At 38.5% G+C, this 13989-nt stretch overlaps 1 protein-coding gene and 4 long non-coding RNA genes across 8 annotated transcripts; 3 read left to right on the top strand and 2 right to left on the bottom strand.

Annotated features, from left to right (window-relative positions):
• The first annotated feature begins 1005 nt into the window (after window positions 1-1005).
• LOC130687769 (uncharacterized) lies at window positions 1006-6150 on the top strand. 4 transcript variants are annotated; one of them, XR_009000240.1, is made up of 20 exons: window positions 1006-1098; window positions 1185-1210; window positions 1279-1349; window positions 1412-1478; window positions 1543-1718; window positions 1779-1964; window positions 2191-2585; window positions 2650-2822; window positions 2901-3071; window positions 3145-3277; window positions 3338-3536; window positions 3596-3729; window positions 3795-3920; window positions 3982-4117; window positions 4183-4308; window positions 4947-5184; window positions 5257-5405; window positions 5468-5498; window positions 5813-5931; window positions 6013-6150. It is a non-coding gene; the product is annotated as an uncharacterized LOC130687769 (long non-coding RNA). The 4 variants fall into 4 exon arrangements; XR_009000243.1 differs by having other exon boundaries at window positions 1268-1349; window positions 5271-5405; XR_009000239.1 differs by having other exon boundaries at window positions 1268-1349.
• Window positions 6151-6298: 148 nt separating this feature from the next.
• Window positions 6299-7277, top strand: LOC130687775 (uncharacterized). Its single transcript, XR_009000252.2, has 5 exons — window positions 6299-6455; window positions 6524-6624; window positions 6700-6750; window positions 6818-6948; window positions 7012-7277. It is a non-coding gene; the product is annotated as an uncharacterized LOC130687775 (long non-coding RNA).
• Window positions 7278-7962: 685 nt separating this feature from the next.
• LOC130687780 (uncharacterized) lies at window positions 7963-8546 on the top strand. The gene is made up of 3 exons (XR_009000257.1): window positions 7963-8197; window positions 8265-8335; window positions 8424-8546. It is a non-coding gene; the product is annotated as an uncharacterized LOC130687780 (long non-coding RNA).
• A 1977-nt stretch (window positions 8547-10523) lies between these two features.
• LOC130687778 (uncharacterized) lies at window positions 10524-11432 on the bottom strand. Its single transcript, XR_009000255.2, has 3 exons — window positions 11269-11432; window positions 10861-11206; window positions 10524-10758 (listed from the first exon to the last, which is right to left on the bottom strand). It is a non-coding gene; the product is annotated as an uncharacterized LOC130687778 (long non-coding RNA).
• A 1714-nt stretch (window positions 11433-13146) lies between these two features.
• On the bottom strand, window positions 13147-13890 carry LOC130687752 (5-formyltetrahydrofolate cyclo-ligase-like). Its single transcript, XM_057510937.2, has 2 exons — window positions 13605-13890; window positions 13147-13527 (listed from the first exon to the last, which is right to left on the bottom strand). Exons 1-2 carry the CDS (start codon window positions 13859-13861, stop codon window positions 13161-13163), a joined length of 624 nt encoding a protein of 207 aa, XP_057366920.1. The 5' UTR covers window positions 13862-13890; the 3' UTR covers window positions 13147-13160.
• Window positions 13891-13989: the final 99 nt, after the last annotated feature.

Genomic DNA, 13989 nt, shown 5'->3' with positions numbered 1-13989 from the left:
GTGCGCGGCAAAAATCGCCATCTATTGTTTGAGAGGATGCAGACGACGTTACCCGACAATATGATCCTTCGTGTGGATATGGCATTTATGTTGTTGGACGGATTGTTGAACTTACTAATTGTAAATAGCCACGTTGATTATCTTGTTGAACTTAAACGTTACGAAACTACATTAAGTGGAAACTTGGTAGATGGTCAACGGTAGATGGTCAACGCCGATTGTTTAAACTCTTTTATCAGGCTAATTATTTTTTGGAAAAACCAAAGCTTGTGCCAGAATCCTGATCCCCCAGAATACCCACCTCGAATGGAGCACATTGTCCAAGGAAAGCCCAACCTAGAATTAGATGTAAAGATCTTTTTGATATTTGATCATTTAAAGCAGGTTTGATTCCTATTTCTTTTTTCTTCTCCTTCTCCTACCAATTAAACAGTGAGATGTATAAAACATTCCAGATTGTAGATTTCATCTTTTTAAATCTGTTTCTTGTGTTATGTTTCAACTTTGAAAGGTGAACCAGCAGTGTTTTCCAAAAGCTACTTTAATTGTTTTTAGTTGTGATGGCACAACACACAGCTTTTGGATGGCTTACAATGATATCCGAAGGATCAGAAATGCTATTACTGCTGTAATGTAGGACGTGTAGGTACGACCAACAAATACAGTCGTATCAATGAATGGTTAGATCAATATCTAAGTGATGTGATTCTTACCGGAGACGCTGGATGGCCTTAACGAAAACTCATCATACTCCATTTTGGAATAAACTAAAGAAAAAGAGCAAGAAATTAAAGTGTGTTTCCCCAAGTGTTACGCTTTTTTTCTTTTTTTTTTAAGTTAAATCTTGATTTGGATGATTACTTTAAATTTGTTTAAAACCATGTAATTTGTGACGGAGAAAGTTTCTCGTAATGACCTTTGCGTCCACAAGAGGCGCCTTAAACCGTGGCTCATCGGGCAGTTTTTTTTTCAGGCATATTTCTAGATTTGCTTAGCGTGTGCAGCCTGCTGTCTACCTTCCTCGCTCGATTTTGCTTCTTGACATCGTGGCTTTGGCGATTTGGCGTTTAATTTACTCCTTTTTCAACGCTTTTCAAGGTACGCTAATAGATAATAATTAATAGCTGATACTAATGTTTGAATAATTTTGAGTTGGACAAATTTTGTTGTCTTCGAAAGATTAGGTGGTGGAAGCCGTACTTGCCATGAGGTAAGAAAAATAAAAATACTATTCGGGTTAGTACATTCTAGTCTGGCTAATCCATAGTTATTAAACAGTTTGGAAAAGGACATTTTCCATGGAATGCCCACAAGGAGGAGGTGGGAGTCGAGCATGTAGGTGTCATAAGGTGAATATAAGACTCGTATCTAGTTTTCTTTTACTAAAGTTTAGTGTTCATTTCCAACCAAGAAGTGGGCCATATGTAGCAAGGGACTTTCCACAAGGAGGGGTCATTGGTGGCAGCAAGTGTTACAATGTAAACATCAATTGTATCTTCACAAAAATATTTTATGTTCCAGTGTTCATTGTTTTACCCCTAGTGTCATGAAGTTGGCCACACCTCGAAAGGCTGTCCGAATCTATTCGTGAATTGACGAAAAACGGAAAGCCGCGTGAACAATACATTCCGGAAGCTATGACATGCGATGAAAAGGAACTGTTTAAGGGGATCGTCTGTGGGGAAAGCTTTAACAATTTTGATAAAGTCGTTCTCCAGGTAAGCCATTTTTCGAAACAGTATTTTATGATTTGAAAATATCTATTTTGTTTGCTTTAGGTTACAGGAAAAGATGTACCTCGATACATAACATCATTCGAAGAAGCCGGCCTGCGCCCACTACTACTTCAAAACATTAAGAATTCTGGCTACATAAAACCAACACCTGTACAGAAAGCTTCAGTTGCAGTTATTCTTGCCAAAAGAGATTTGGTTGCTTGTGCTGTCACGGGCTCCGGCAAAACGGTAATCCAATTAATTAACGCTGTGGAATTTTGAAACCTTGATGCCCTCGTACTAACTTGATTCGAATGGGTCGGTATGAACTGGGTAAGTTGAGGTAAAAGTAATTTTGAGTGGGCACGTCGGTGATTTCGACTGCTAAAAGGTCCAATTGCATCTAAGATACTCAACAAACCCTTCGTGACATTCGTTGATTAAGTCGTCTAAAATTTCACATATTTTCATATAGGCGGCGTACTTGGTACCGGTTATGAACATATTGTTAGAACAAGGTGTTGCTGGTGCGTCCCCGCCATGGTTCAAAAGCCAGAAGTTGTAATTGTCGCACTCACTCGTGAATTTTCGATTCGAATTCACCGCGGGTCGTGTAAATTCTCCTCCAATTCGGTTTTAAAATCTGTCATAATATATGAAGGAACTGCCACGAGCCATCAGTGGTCAAATCTTCAAGCTGGGTGCAATACTCTTGTCGCGACCGCGGGGTGACTCGAGGATTTTCTCGACCGTGCAGTATTTTACTTCTCGACGGCCAGGTTTTTAATTTTGGACGAAGCTGATCGAATGCTTTATGGGTTTCGATCCGATATTGAAAAAATTGTCAACCATCCAACGATGCCTCCGAAAGTATGTTCTCGATGGCTTTTGACTATGAGATTTGACTGATGTAATGCTATTTGTTTCTCTGTAGGGAATCCGTCGTGTTTGTATGTTTACGGTTTCACTGGCGCCCAAGTCGGAAAATTGCCTTGTCTGGAAATTTCGCGAAGTGTGACGGCTTTTGGCAGAACAATGGTTGAGAAAACAATAGAGGAAGTGGAGTCTAAATTTTGCGTCGAAAATGGCTATACCTATGACGCCAAAGTAATATTCCTGGATTGTGAATAATTATTTGCAGAAGTACTGACTAATGGATTTTCTTTTAATTTAATGTCACGTCAGGTAATCTATGGTAACACAGATTCCGTAATGGTGAAATTCGGTGTACCCACGGTGGCCGAAGACATGGAATTAGGCCGAGAAGCTGCCGCATTTGTATCGGCAAAATTTGTCAAACCCATTCATGTGGAATTGGAAAAAGTCTTACCCCTATTTATTGATCAACAAAAAGAGGTAATTACGGTTCTGATTTATAAAGACTTGTTAGATGAGATACCAGTTATACTTACTGTTTCTGTCTTCACAGGTATGCAGGATTGTATTAGACCAAACCTGAAAAGTTTGACAAAATGGATTGTAAGGGTATAGAAACCGTTCGTCGTGATAATTGTCAACTCGTTGCCAATCTTATCAATAGCTGTCTGCAGAAAATTTTGATGGTAAACAAAAAGTCATCAATTTTAGTATTCGAAGTTTGAGGGTTTGATATTTTCTTTTAGAGACCCGGATGGAGCCTTAGAATACGCCAAACAAACAATTTCCGACTTGCAGTGCAACAAAGTCGATATCTCACTTCTGGTGATTACCAAGGTAGAGCGTAACCATGTTTTGGAATACTGTGATTTTATCACAAAATTAGGGGATCGAGTTCCGTATGTCATTATCGCAGCTGCTAAAAATACACCAGCCTACCTCAAGGTTCGTCTTTGGATTTCAAATTTCTCATGAACTATTAAGTTTTCATACGTCTTCTTTAGGCGGAAGACCCGATTTTTTTCCTGGAACAGCGTACCTATTGATTCCCAATACTATTTGGAAAATCAGCTCTCAAAACCCCTTGTTCTGACTTTTGAACCCATACTTGGATCTAAAGCGGAATCATTGTTGCTACGTAAACACGGACTCATCGCATTTATTTGCTTGACATAATTGAACCGTTTGTATTCCGTATTGTAGATGGTTACCATACCCGGACGCCTTCAGTTGTTACTTCAAAAATTGGTGGATTGGCTAGTTTATCACACGCAAATCCACCTGTGTTGGATGCAAAACCGTCCTTCCAGACGATAGTGCTGTATGCAAGTAAGTCTAATTTCTGCCTAACTTGGCGATGTTTGTTAAAATTACTGTTGTAATTAAACAGATTGTGCAAGCCGAAAGAATCGGAGTTACCAGAGGGAAATTGGCCAACTTTATGCTCTCGAAGAGAAGTTTAATCGTTTATGGACAGAATGTCAACGGTGCCAGGGAAGTCTCAACGAAGAGATTCTTTGTTCCAAGTAAATAGTTTGAGTGATATCATAATCATGTTACATACTTAATAGAAATCATTTGTCACATTTAGCCGAGATTGTCCCATCTTTTATATGAGGACAAAAGTTAGAAAAGATCTCACGGAACAGGATAAACTTATGAAAAGATTCGGCCTACCCTGACCACCTACCGCTCTCGTCAATGATGGTGCGTACAGGTAATGGCTTGGCTTCTGTAAAATATATTGAAAACAATAAATTACACTACTCATTGTTCAGTAAGTTCCCCATAACCAAAAGATTTTAATAAAAATTGTGTATAGCGTCGTAAGAGTCTCGGAGGGAGTAGGCGGTAAAATGCGTGATGTCATGTAATTCCGTATTTTGAAAAACGAATGTTGATGGCATTAGTAAGTAGATGTATAAGTTATTATTAGAAACGTCACGTTGTTGCGAATGATCCAGTCGGCGAAACATCGTACGAACTAACGCACATTGAATTAATTAGATTAAGTTCTTAGTCTTTCAGTTTTTTGTTTTTTTGTGGTTTATTTCAATATCTAGATTTTTTTATTCCCATCCCATTTTAAAAGTTTTTTTTCATTGGCAACAAAGTTTACTTCCATTTATTTTTATTTTTTTTCTTTCCTTTCCTTTTTTTCTTTGTTACTGCCACCCGCGAAAGATGTCGTAGCAAATTTGCAATGGACTAAATTCATTAATTAATTTTTTTTTAATTCAGTAATTAACTCATTTGTAATTTAATTTAACTTTTTAGGAAGTGCTAATTTATACAAACTCATTATTCTTAACGCCCAATTAAAGTCTTATTTGTCAAACAAAATATTTGCTTTAGTCTCGTAGGGGGCTAGTCGCTAGGTGGCCTAGGTGCTGTGCTGTGCTGAGCTGAGCTGAGCTGCTGATGGCCCCATTTAACATGGCGTCGTAGCGGTAGCCGAACGTGGCAGACCTTCCTTTTTGTAGGTGAAATTCAAGGGAGGAACTGCAAATGCTTGGCGCCATCTTGTACGAACGATGTAGTCTGGCGAACACCTTGCCAAGGTGACCATGCATTACCTTTGAGTGTATTTAAGGTATACCATTTACTTGCTTTGTAAAAGCTAGGTTTTTAACTTGTGCATCATAACGATTTTGAATTGGGTAAGTTGCAATTCGGTAGATTTGCTCCGCAGTTTCCCGGATACCACTATCCTGCTTCGCGAGAACTACCCTACGTTGTTCTGGGGGGGCTTAGACGAACATCTGAATCCGATTTTGAAGAAGTCTTGCATCGATGGACACTGACAAAATATAGGTGAAATAAGTTTTTTTTTATTAGCAAGGTTTATTTGTGTTCCAACTCATTTTATTTTTCAGGAAGCTGCACATGAATGTTGGGTATTTTATCGTAAGTAGAATACAGAAAGATTCTGTGGTAGTAGATCTCTTTAGTTGGGTACTGAAATTGGCTATGGTATGTCTGGGGTCCGATGGGGTCTCAGTTGCATTTGATACTACTTGTTATTTATCACTGCCAATGCCAGTCGAAAAGGAAGTACCAGTTGACCTGTATCTTGCTTATATGGATCTTTCAGCAGAATGTTTTCTGCTTTCAAGGGATTCGAAGAGTTTGCAAAATATTATGTCATTAGGATTCCACAGTTTTACGTAATTCGATTGGCAAGAAATTTATCCACTAATTCTTGTTTTATTTTTCTAAAGGCAGATTCGTAATTATAAAGAATTGGGAAAGAAAATTGACGGAGGCTCAGTGCCAAACAAATTATGGTAGTTGGAATGATTACTGAAGCTCTTCGGATTCGTTTATTTCACGTGTTATGGTATTTAAAGAAAATAAACGTGTACCTGGGCCCCTATGTATCTGTGACCCGATTTCCTCTTCACTTGTGATAATTCTGCAGCGGGTCATGCAGATACTGTGATCAGCAGAGAAGGTTAGAAGTGCGCTGCCCGGAAAGCAAATTTGGGGTAAAAGAAAAAAACTTATTCTAACTAGTAAGCCATTTCCAAATTCAACCAACAAAAAGGTAAACCGTGAGATTTGTTTAACAATTATGTTTCTTTAATTGATTTTAAAATTACGAAAAGGTGGAAGGAAAAACTTCGTTCTCAGGTAGTTTTTTAGTTAAAATCCTTTTTGTGCAAATTCATTTTTGAAATTGTTTACTTCATTTCCGAATGGTTCCGTTCACATTTTGTTCATATGAGATGTTATATTTACCAGTTACTGCATTATATTTACCACTATTGCAAGATGTTCGTTTAGGAATTACTACTGTTTTGTTTATCTGGAATGTTGTGTGGGAGTCCATCTGGAATTGCTGGTCTGCAGTAAATTTGTAAGGTATATGCTAACTTTCATCAGCAAAATGTTCTGCGCTAATTGTGTTTGGTGTTCTTGGTATTGGCTAGGTGATGAAGATCAATGAATCAGAAAATGTTTTGCATTGGTGGTGAATGTTCTGACAGTTTTAACAGTCGTGATGTGTTGCATTTCACTTCCACGCATCACGGTATTTTTATCTATCAGTTGACTTGTATGGTTAATTTTCTGTTCGTGTAACCTCATTTCCTCTTGACTCATCTAGTAGAAGTTGGTGACCTGATACAATGAACATGGAAAAATCACCTGCGTGCACGTTAATGAGGATACCTGTATCAATGTGCTGGAAACTAAAATTAATTTTCTTTACAATTTGGTTTCAGGCTATCTTTATAATTTTTGAATAGTTTTGCGTTTATTGATGAGTCCGCAAACTCTTAGCGGATTTCCTCCTTTAGAAACCGCCTGTCGACGATTTGACAGCCTCACACAATTAAAGAACGTATGCCAAAAAGTAATTGATTCAATCTAATGTATGCAATGTATGCTAATTACACCATTCAAAACAATATTCCAGGCCAAAGTGAGCTCTTCCGAGCAGAAAAGTGACGGCGTATCCATTTAATTGAAAATAGTCACAAGACAACGCACAATTAGCGTCCTTGTCTCAGTGGAGAAATTTTGCCGTGGAACTTATAACCGAAATACCATTGCAGCTGTTCAAAAAAAGAAAAGTGTATTATCATACAGATGTTGACTAGCTAACAATCCAGAGACACGTCAACTTGCAAAATTTCTAGATGTGTGTGAAGCGCAATCAGCATCCTTGTTGAACTGTGAACCCTAATCATGTATTTTCCTAAAAATATCTAGGTTTTTGGATAAATAAATAAAAGATAGTAAAAAAATCGGGCTCAAAAACATGTTAAATCGCTATATTTTAAAAATGCCGTTCGTGGTTTTGGTCGCTGTATTTGTTAAAATAAAATTGAAATGGTAGTAGCCAATATGGGAGGGGGGGGGGGGATTCACACTCTAAAAGTATGTTTAAAGAGTTCACATCAGTGCAGTTCCCGTCTCAAAAAAACAAGATTTTCAATTTTGATGAATTTTTTGGTTGTTAATTGGAGAACAAGATGACGCTGCTGTGCCACTATTTACTTGCTGACTATGTGGGAGCGGTGAAAGATGTGTTCGAAAGTTTGTTAAATATGTCATATTCTAATGGAAAACTTAAGAAAATCTAATGGTGCTTCTGTACGTTTTCATCCCTCATTGTGTTTTAGAAGTGAAGCCCCCAGAATGCTTGGTGTTTATGGTACATGTCTTTTAATCACCTATGTCAGCTGACAAACCAAAAAACTATTAGCAACCTACTACGTTGCATCATCAAACTGTACGAGTGCTCATTGAGAGGTATAAGACTAATGTTTTGTTATCAGAATCTCATTGACGGATTTTGCTTTAAAGGTTTAGCTCATGAAACTTCATTTGTAAAGAATACTTTCCGTTGAGGAATGTCACCATAGATGCAAATCCTATGGATAGGAATACTATAATATCATTCTTCTACTCTTTAACCACTCATGGTCTCCTGTCAATCGTGATCTGAGTGGTGCACCATTCTTACTAAGATTTAAAAATTCTTCTCTCATATTCATCTTCGTTGCACTGTCAACTGTAACAACAGTCATTTCGGCAGTTGTAATCTCTACTTAGCCTACCAACAGACATAGACATGTACCTCAACACAACTTCTACTGGTATTTTAAATTTTTCTTATGCCTCATATAGTTTGCTTTTTTATTTAAATTGAACATTCAACCGTAGAACTGCCACCTCTTTGCCGTCTGCTGCCTATTTGCTGGCCCTACAGTCTTTCTAGCCTTCGAACAGCAGAAGTAAGTCAAATTGCTTTCAACGTTTGGTTACAGCAACAATCGTATATTGCCCACTAACTAGTTCTTTTTCTTTATTTTTATGATTAAGAACAAAGCCTTCTTCGTCTTTGCCACGCCCGGCGTCGCTTCGGCCGTCGTCCCGACTTTGCATCGCCAGTCGTCCCGTCTTAGCATCGCCCGTCGTCCCGTCTTCGCATCGCCCGTCATCCCGTCTTCGCATCGCCCGTCGTCCCGACTTCGCTCGCCCGTCGCCCCTTCTTCGCCTCGTGATCGCGCCGTCTTCACCTCGCCCGTCGCCCCTTCTTCGCCTCGCCCGTCGTCCCGTCTCCGCCTCGCCCATCGCCCCGTCTTCGCATCGTGGCCATGCCGTCTTCGCCTCCCCTATCGCCCCTTCGTCACCTCGTGGTCACCTCGTCTTCGTGGTATGGTTGTGTTTTGTTTCATGTTGTATTATGTCTTGCAAATTAACCCGTTGGCTGCCACCCACCCACTTGATCCCCTTTTTTTTGTAGCTTGACAGGGACGGGCCGCGCTGTTCTGCTCCATGGTCTATCTGCCATGGGGTGGAGCAGCGCCACTGCCCAAGATTGGCCGAATGGCCCCAAAGGCAATGCACCACAGGGAATCCCTTGATCGAGACGGCGATGTAGACCTGGGATGTGCATTTCCGTAAAGGTCTCATCGCCGTCTCAGCCCGGCCCACCCGGCCCCCTTGGTCGCTATCCTTTTGATAGCGACAGTAGCTATTGTAGATAGGTGGCGTGGCAGCCAACGGGTTAGTTTTAAGTGTATATGTGTATGTATTGTATATTGTGTATTGTATTTTGAAACATAGGTATTAGTGGTGGATATGTGGGTGGAAGGAGGGACAATAAAAACGATTTTACATTATTTACTTTTGTATTTATTATTCTGCTATCATACTAGACATACTATACTAGAATGTTTTTAAACTACAGACTTCTTACATACAGGGATCGAACCACGGATATTCTGCATACCGCGCCGATGCTCTACCAGTGAGCCATGAATCATATAATGTCAGGTTTGCTTTTTTCTAGTCAATTGCGGACTTGCATTTAAACTAAGAATAAAACTGAAATACAATAGTGCAATATTCTTTTCTACATTTATTCTTCTTCATTTTCATACCTTTACTGAGGTTTGAACCCAGGGTAACACGTATCGCAGTTAAGGGCTCTACCACAGAGCTATCGACCTTATAAAAGCGATTGAAAGATAAACATACAGTTGTGAAAGACTGCATAAACATCCTAGACGATAACATATGATATGCGACAATGAAATATATAGATAAATCTCGTGGCTCAATGTTAGAGCATCGGCGTTGCACGCTGAATGTCTGGGGTTCGATTCCCATACGAGTTAAACGAAACACATATATAAAATTACTCCAGGTATTACACATCGTTCATTGAATATAAGTTGAAGAATGCAAAGCACGTAATATATAATAATTCAATACTTACAAATAAACGATCAACCAACGGAAACAAGGTTTACAGTCAAGCGTGGCAAAAACAATAAAGATGTATTGAACAAACTAATTAAAAATAATGTTGATAAATATAACGTGTGAACATAGCTAACACAGTCAGTAAGGAAACGAATTTTTCAAAAAATATTTTATAAAAAAATTTTTATTGACAGCCCTCTAGACATTACAAATATTTTTGCAACTTTAAAAAGGCACAAAAGCCCTTTCAAAAGTTGCCGTCAACCCAGGCAGGGGGAGACACTGCCTTGTTGACCCACCGGGGAGATTACCCGGTGATTGGCTAAGAGAAGCCGGAAGAAGAGCTGAAGATTTGGAACATTTTTACAGGAGCGATTAACCTTTAGTTCGGATTTGTGGGCAGCCACGTCACCCTCCGTGAACACATCATCGGACGAAGCGGCACCCCACGTCCCCTTTCCGGCCAGAGCCCTCCAAACCTCGGTATATGTTGTTTTTATATATACCGTACAGTAGGGGCATGACCCCCTACGGGCTTATTATGAGTCAAGGGGAAACGGGGCTTCAGAAAAGAAGGGAGCCCAGATATGCACTTCAATTTTTTGAATATAAAATACCGTCTGGGGAATCCGAATTAAGTATAGCAATGTCATGTCATCCATCCAATCAATACAATTTATTCAGTGTCTTGCCCCAACCAAGAATCTTTTCAGATCCAATGTTACTATTAACCTATATTGAGAAAAGAAAAACAACACCGTTAAACACATCAATTGTTGATCATGGAACTTACATGACTCATAGATTCAACTTCTGGTGGAAGCTTGGGAAAGGACATTCAAATTGCAGATTAACTTCATTGGATAAGGCTCTTGAATGATAAACTAGCACCTGTAGAATGTTGCATTGTTGATAGTTGTGTTCCCAGTATGCTGAAAATCCTTTCCTATTGGATAAATTTTTTTTGTAGATTAGACATGGTTGGCAAAAAGGAGGAGAAAAGCTTCATCATAAATTCAAAAATTTCTCAAAAAAATTCCTTTCATACCTAAAGAGTCCATGTATGATGTTCATCGCTGCAATGCCAGTGAAGTGAAACATCTTTAGGGCCCTTTAAGTACCCAGCTTCACCAACACTCTGAGTGTAAAGGACAAGTTGTTCTTTAGCAAGAGAAGCAGAATTATTTGAGGCTTCTAGCTACAACAGAACTATAAAGGATTGCTGTTACACAGGATTCATTCACACAAGATGGTACTTCTCATTAGACAATTTGCATACTCTATTACTTTACCTCATACCTTAATGGTAATGCACTTTCAGTGTTTTTTCATCTGTAGGCTCACTCTTCCATCCTGTAACACTTCTAGACTTGACTTGATCCCCCACTAGAATTCTGTGAATGCAAAATAATAGCATTAAAAATACTGTTTCGATAGATAAAAAACCGAAAAGTACCTAATTCATGTTTTATGTTGAACTCATGCTATTTCTGGGTTTCCGTACCACACCCATTTTCAGCCCAAATATGGTCCCACAATTGTTCAATTCCTTCGCTGCATGGACTTATTACTAACAATTCTTTTAGTGCAGCACTAACAGAATTTAACTTTAACACACTGTCAGGTGGTAGACTAAGCAATAAATAATTGTTTGTTAAAATTCTATACTTATTTTGAATTCTTATTTGAAAAGTTTAGGTACCTGACTGTGTTCGCCTAATGCCAATTCATCCTCATGTTCAGTTAGGGATGAGTTTGGAAAAACCTCCTTCACTGTTTGGAAACTGTTCCATTCCAATTTGTTCTTTTCCCCTAGCTGAGCTTGTAGACTCAAAATTTGAGCTACAAAACACAAATGAATAAAAGCAAATAAATAGAATCATTACGTATAAGCCCTTACCATCCTTAGCTTTGCTGTTATCTAATATTTTGTGTTGTTCCAATAATTAGGCCTGCAGCTTCATAATTTGATCTAATAAACAATAATTAATAATTGAAAACCAATATAATAATGTTTATACTTACCATCCTTTTGTTGTATTATCTTATCCATTTTTCAATTGTTCCTCCAGCCACGCGTTATTCTCTCCATCCATGCGAATGGCATCCAATGGACTGAAATTGCCTACGCCAGTAATAACGAGTCTGAGCGGTAGATGGCTACGTGTCGGAAAAAAAGAAAAAAGTGTGATTTTTTTTTTTTTTTGGCGAAATTTTTTTTTTTTTGTGTAAAACGGATTGCCATATTGCCATGTTGCCATAGTGCCATAGCACACGCTAAGCAAATCTAGAAATATGCCTGAAAAAAAAAACTGCCCGATGAGCCACGGTTTAAGGCGCCTCTTGTGGACGCAAAGGTCATTACGAGAAACTTTATCCGTCACAAATTACATGCTTTTAAACAAATTTAAAGTAATTATCCAAATCAAGATTTAACTTAAAAAAAGAAAGAAAAAAAGCGTAACACTTGGGGAAACACACTTTAATTTCTTGCTCCTTTTCTTTAGTTTATTCCAAAATGGAGTATGATGAGTTTTCGTTAAGGCTATCCAGCGTCTCCGGTACCACCAGGTTCACATGTCTACCTGACCAATTCCAATGAGTGTCAGCTTTTGCCGAAAAAAAATTTAAGCCCGACTGATAAATAAGCCCGACTTTCTGCTGCGTCGCGCTAGCGCTGTAGCGTACTGGCGCGCTATCATTGTGTCAAATATTCGGCGTATTTAAAAAAAGATTGACTTAGTGAAAAAATAGCAATTTTCCCGGAATCAGCATTCAATTCTGAGTATATCCTTTGATATTCAAACAATTCCGATGAGTGTCAGATTTTTCAGAAAGAAATTTAAAACTCGATCGAGAAAAGTCGGGCTTATTTAGTTGGGCTTAAAACTTTTTTCTACAGAAACTGGCACTCGGTAAAACAGATTGCCTTAAAGTATATGAAAGTATGATCTGAATCATTGAAAACTGCTATTTGAATTCGTATTTCTAAGCTACCTCGACTTCCCAATTATTAAAAACAGCCGTTGTATTTATCATGTTTAGCAAATACAGATGCCAATGGATTAAATCTTTGGGTAGATTACTTGAATTACTAATGATAAACGAATTGTGTTGATAAGGAGACTAAAGCTCACATCTCAGGTGGAATGAAGATTTTACCTGAACTACCCTTGAGCATGTTGTTAATGTACAAACCTATAATGGTATGGTTCTCATTTTCAGAATGTATCACTACTAGTCTGCATTTGTACAAGTATCACATGGCAGATGAAATAGAGAATCTAACTTGCTTCTGATGGTTTTCAGTATTGAAATTCTTTCAGCTTGTTCATTTGGTTTGCCAACTCATTCCCTTGTTTTATGATAATCATAAAGTACTTCATCCATTTGAACATCAGTCGATGTACAGGGGATATGATCCACAATGGAATGAGACAAAGCCAAACCAATTAAATAGGGAGGCTTATGCAAACACTTATAGGCTGTTACAAACTTGTCATAAAATCCCTTGCCACGACCCAATCTATGACCTTGCTTTGTGAAAGCCAAACCTGGTGTAAGTATCAGGTCAAGATCACCTGATTGAAAAACATCTTCCCTTCGGTCTTCTTCCAGTGGCTGTGGTATGTTCCATCGAGTCCTTGGTAAGTTTTCCAATTCATCGTAGGAATTCATTCTTATCATTGTCATGTATCCATCTGTTTCTCTATACCTTTACATGCACAAAACCGTTAAAACCAGAATTATTACACATCAACTGATATATAGAAGTGTTGCAAAACAACTAACCTGGGAATGTAGCAGTGTTTACCACTATCGAAAATGTTCCTAACAATCCCTTCTGTATCGACCTCGTCCTTCATGCTTAGAAAGACAGCTACCCCTTTGCTTGATAAATACTTGGGGTGAACTAACAGCTTCTTTGTAACTTCAAGGGATTGCGAACTTCTGTCTTGGCATTTTAGTTGCTTCAAAGCAATTTTTATGCTATTGCGCAGTGCAGCTTTCGCAGCGAACTTTTCCATTTCGTCGGGAGCAGTTGACATGTTTCTCACAAGATAAACAATACTTCGGGTTTGGCAACCAAAGAACAGAGATCATCTGCAGAAACCTATCAAGCTGGATTAGTAAATTTTAAAAAATTTCTAAACGTAACCCATAACAGCATAAAGCA

The sequence above is a fragment of the Daphnia carinata genome, chromosome 4 (genome assembly GCF_022539665.2).
Source record: "Daphnia carinata strain CSIRO-1 chromosome 4, CSIRO_AGI_Dcar_HiC_V3, whole genome shotgun sequence".
In the NCBI taxonomy this organism is placed as follows: Eukaryota; Metazoa; Arthropoda; class Branchiopoda; order Diplostraca; family Daphniidae; genus Daphnia; species Daphnia carinata.
The sequence above is the reverse complement of the archived record's forward strand: the minus strand, read 5'-3'. Positions and strand labels throughout refer to the sequence as shown.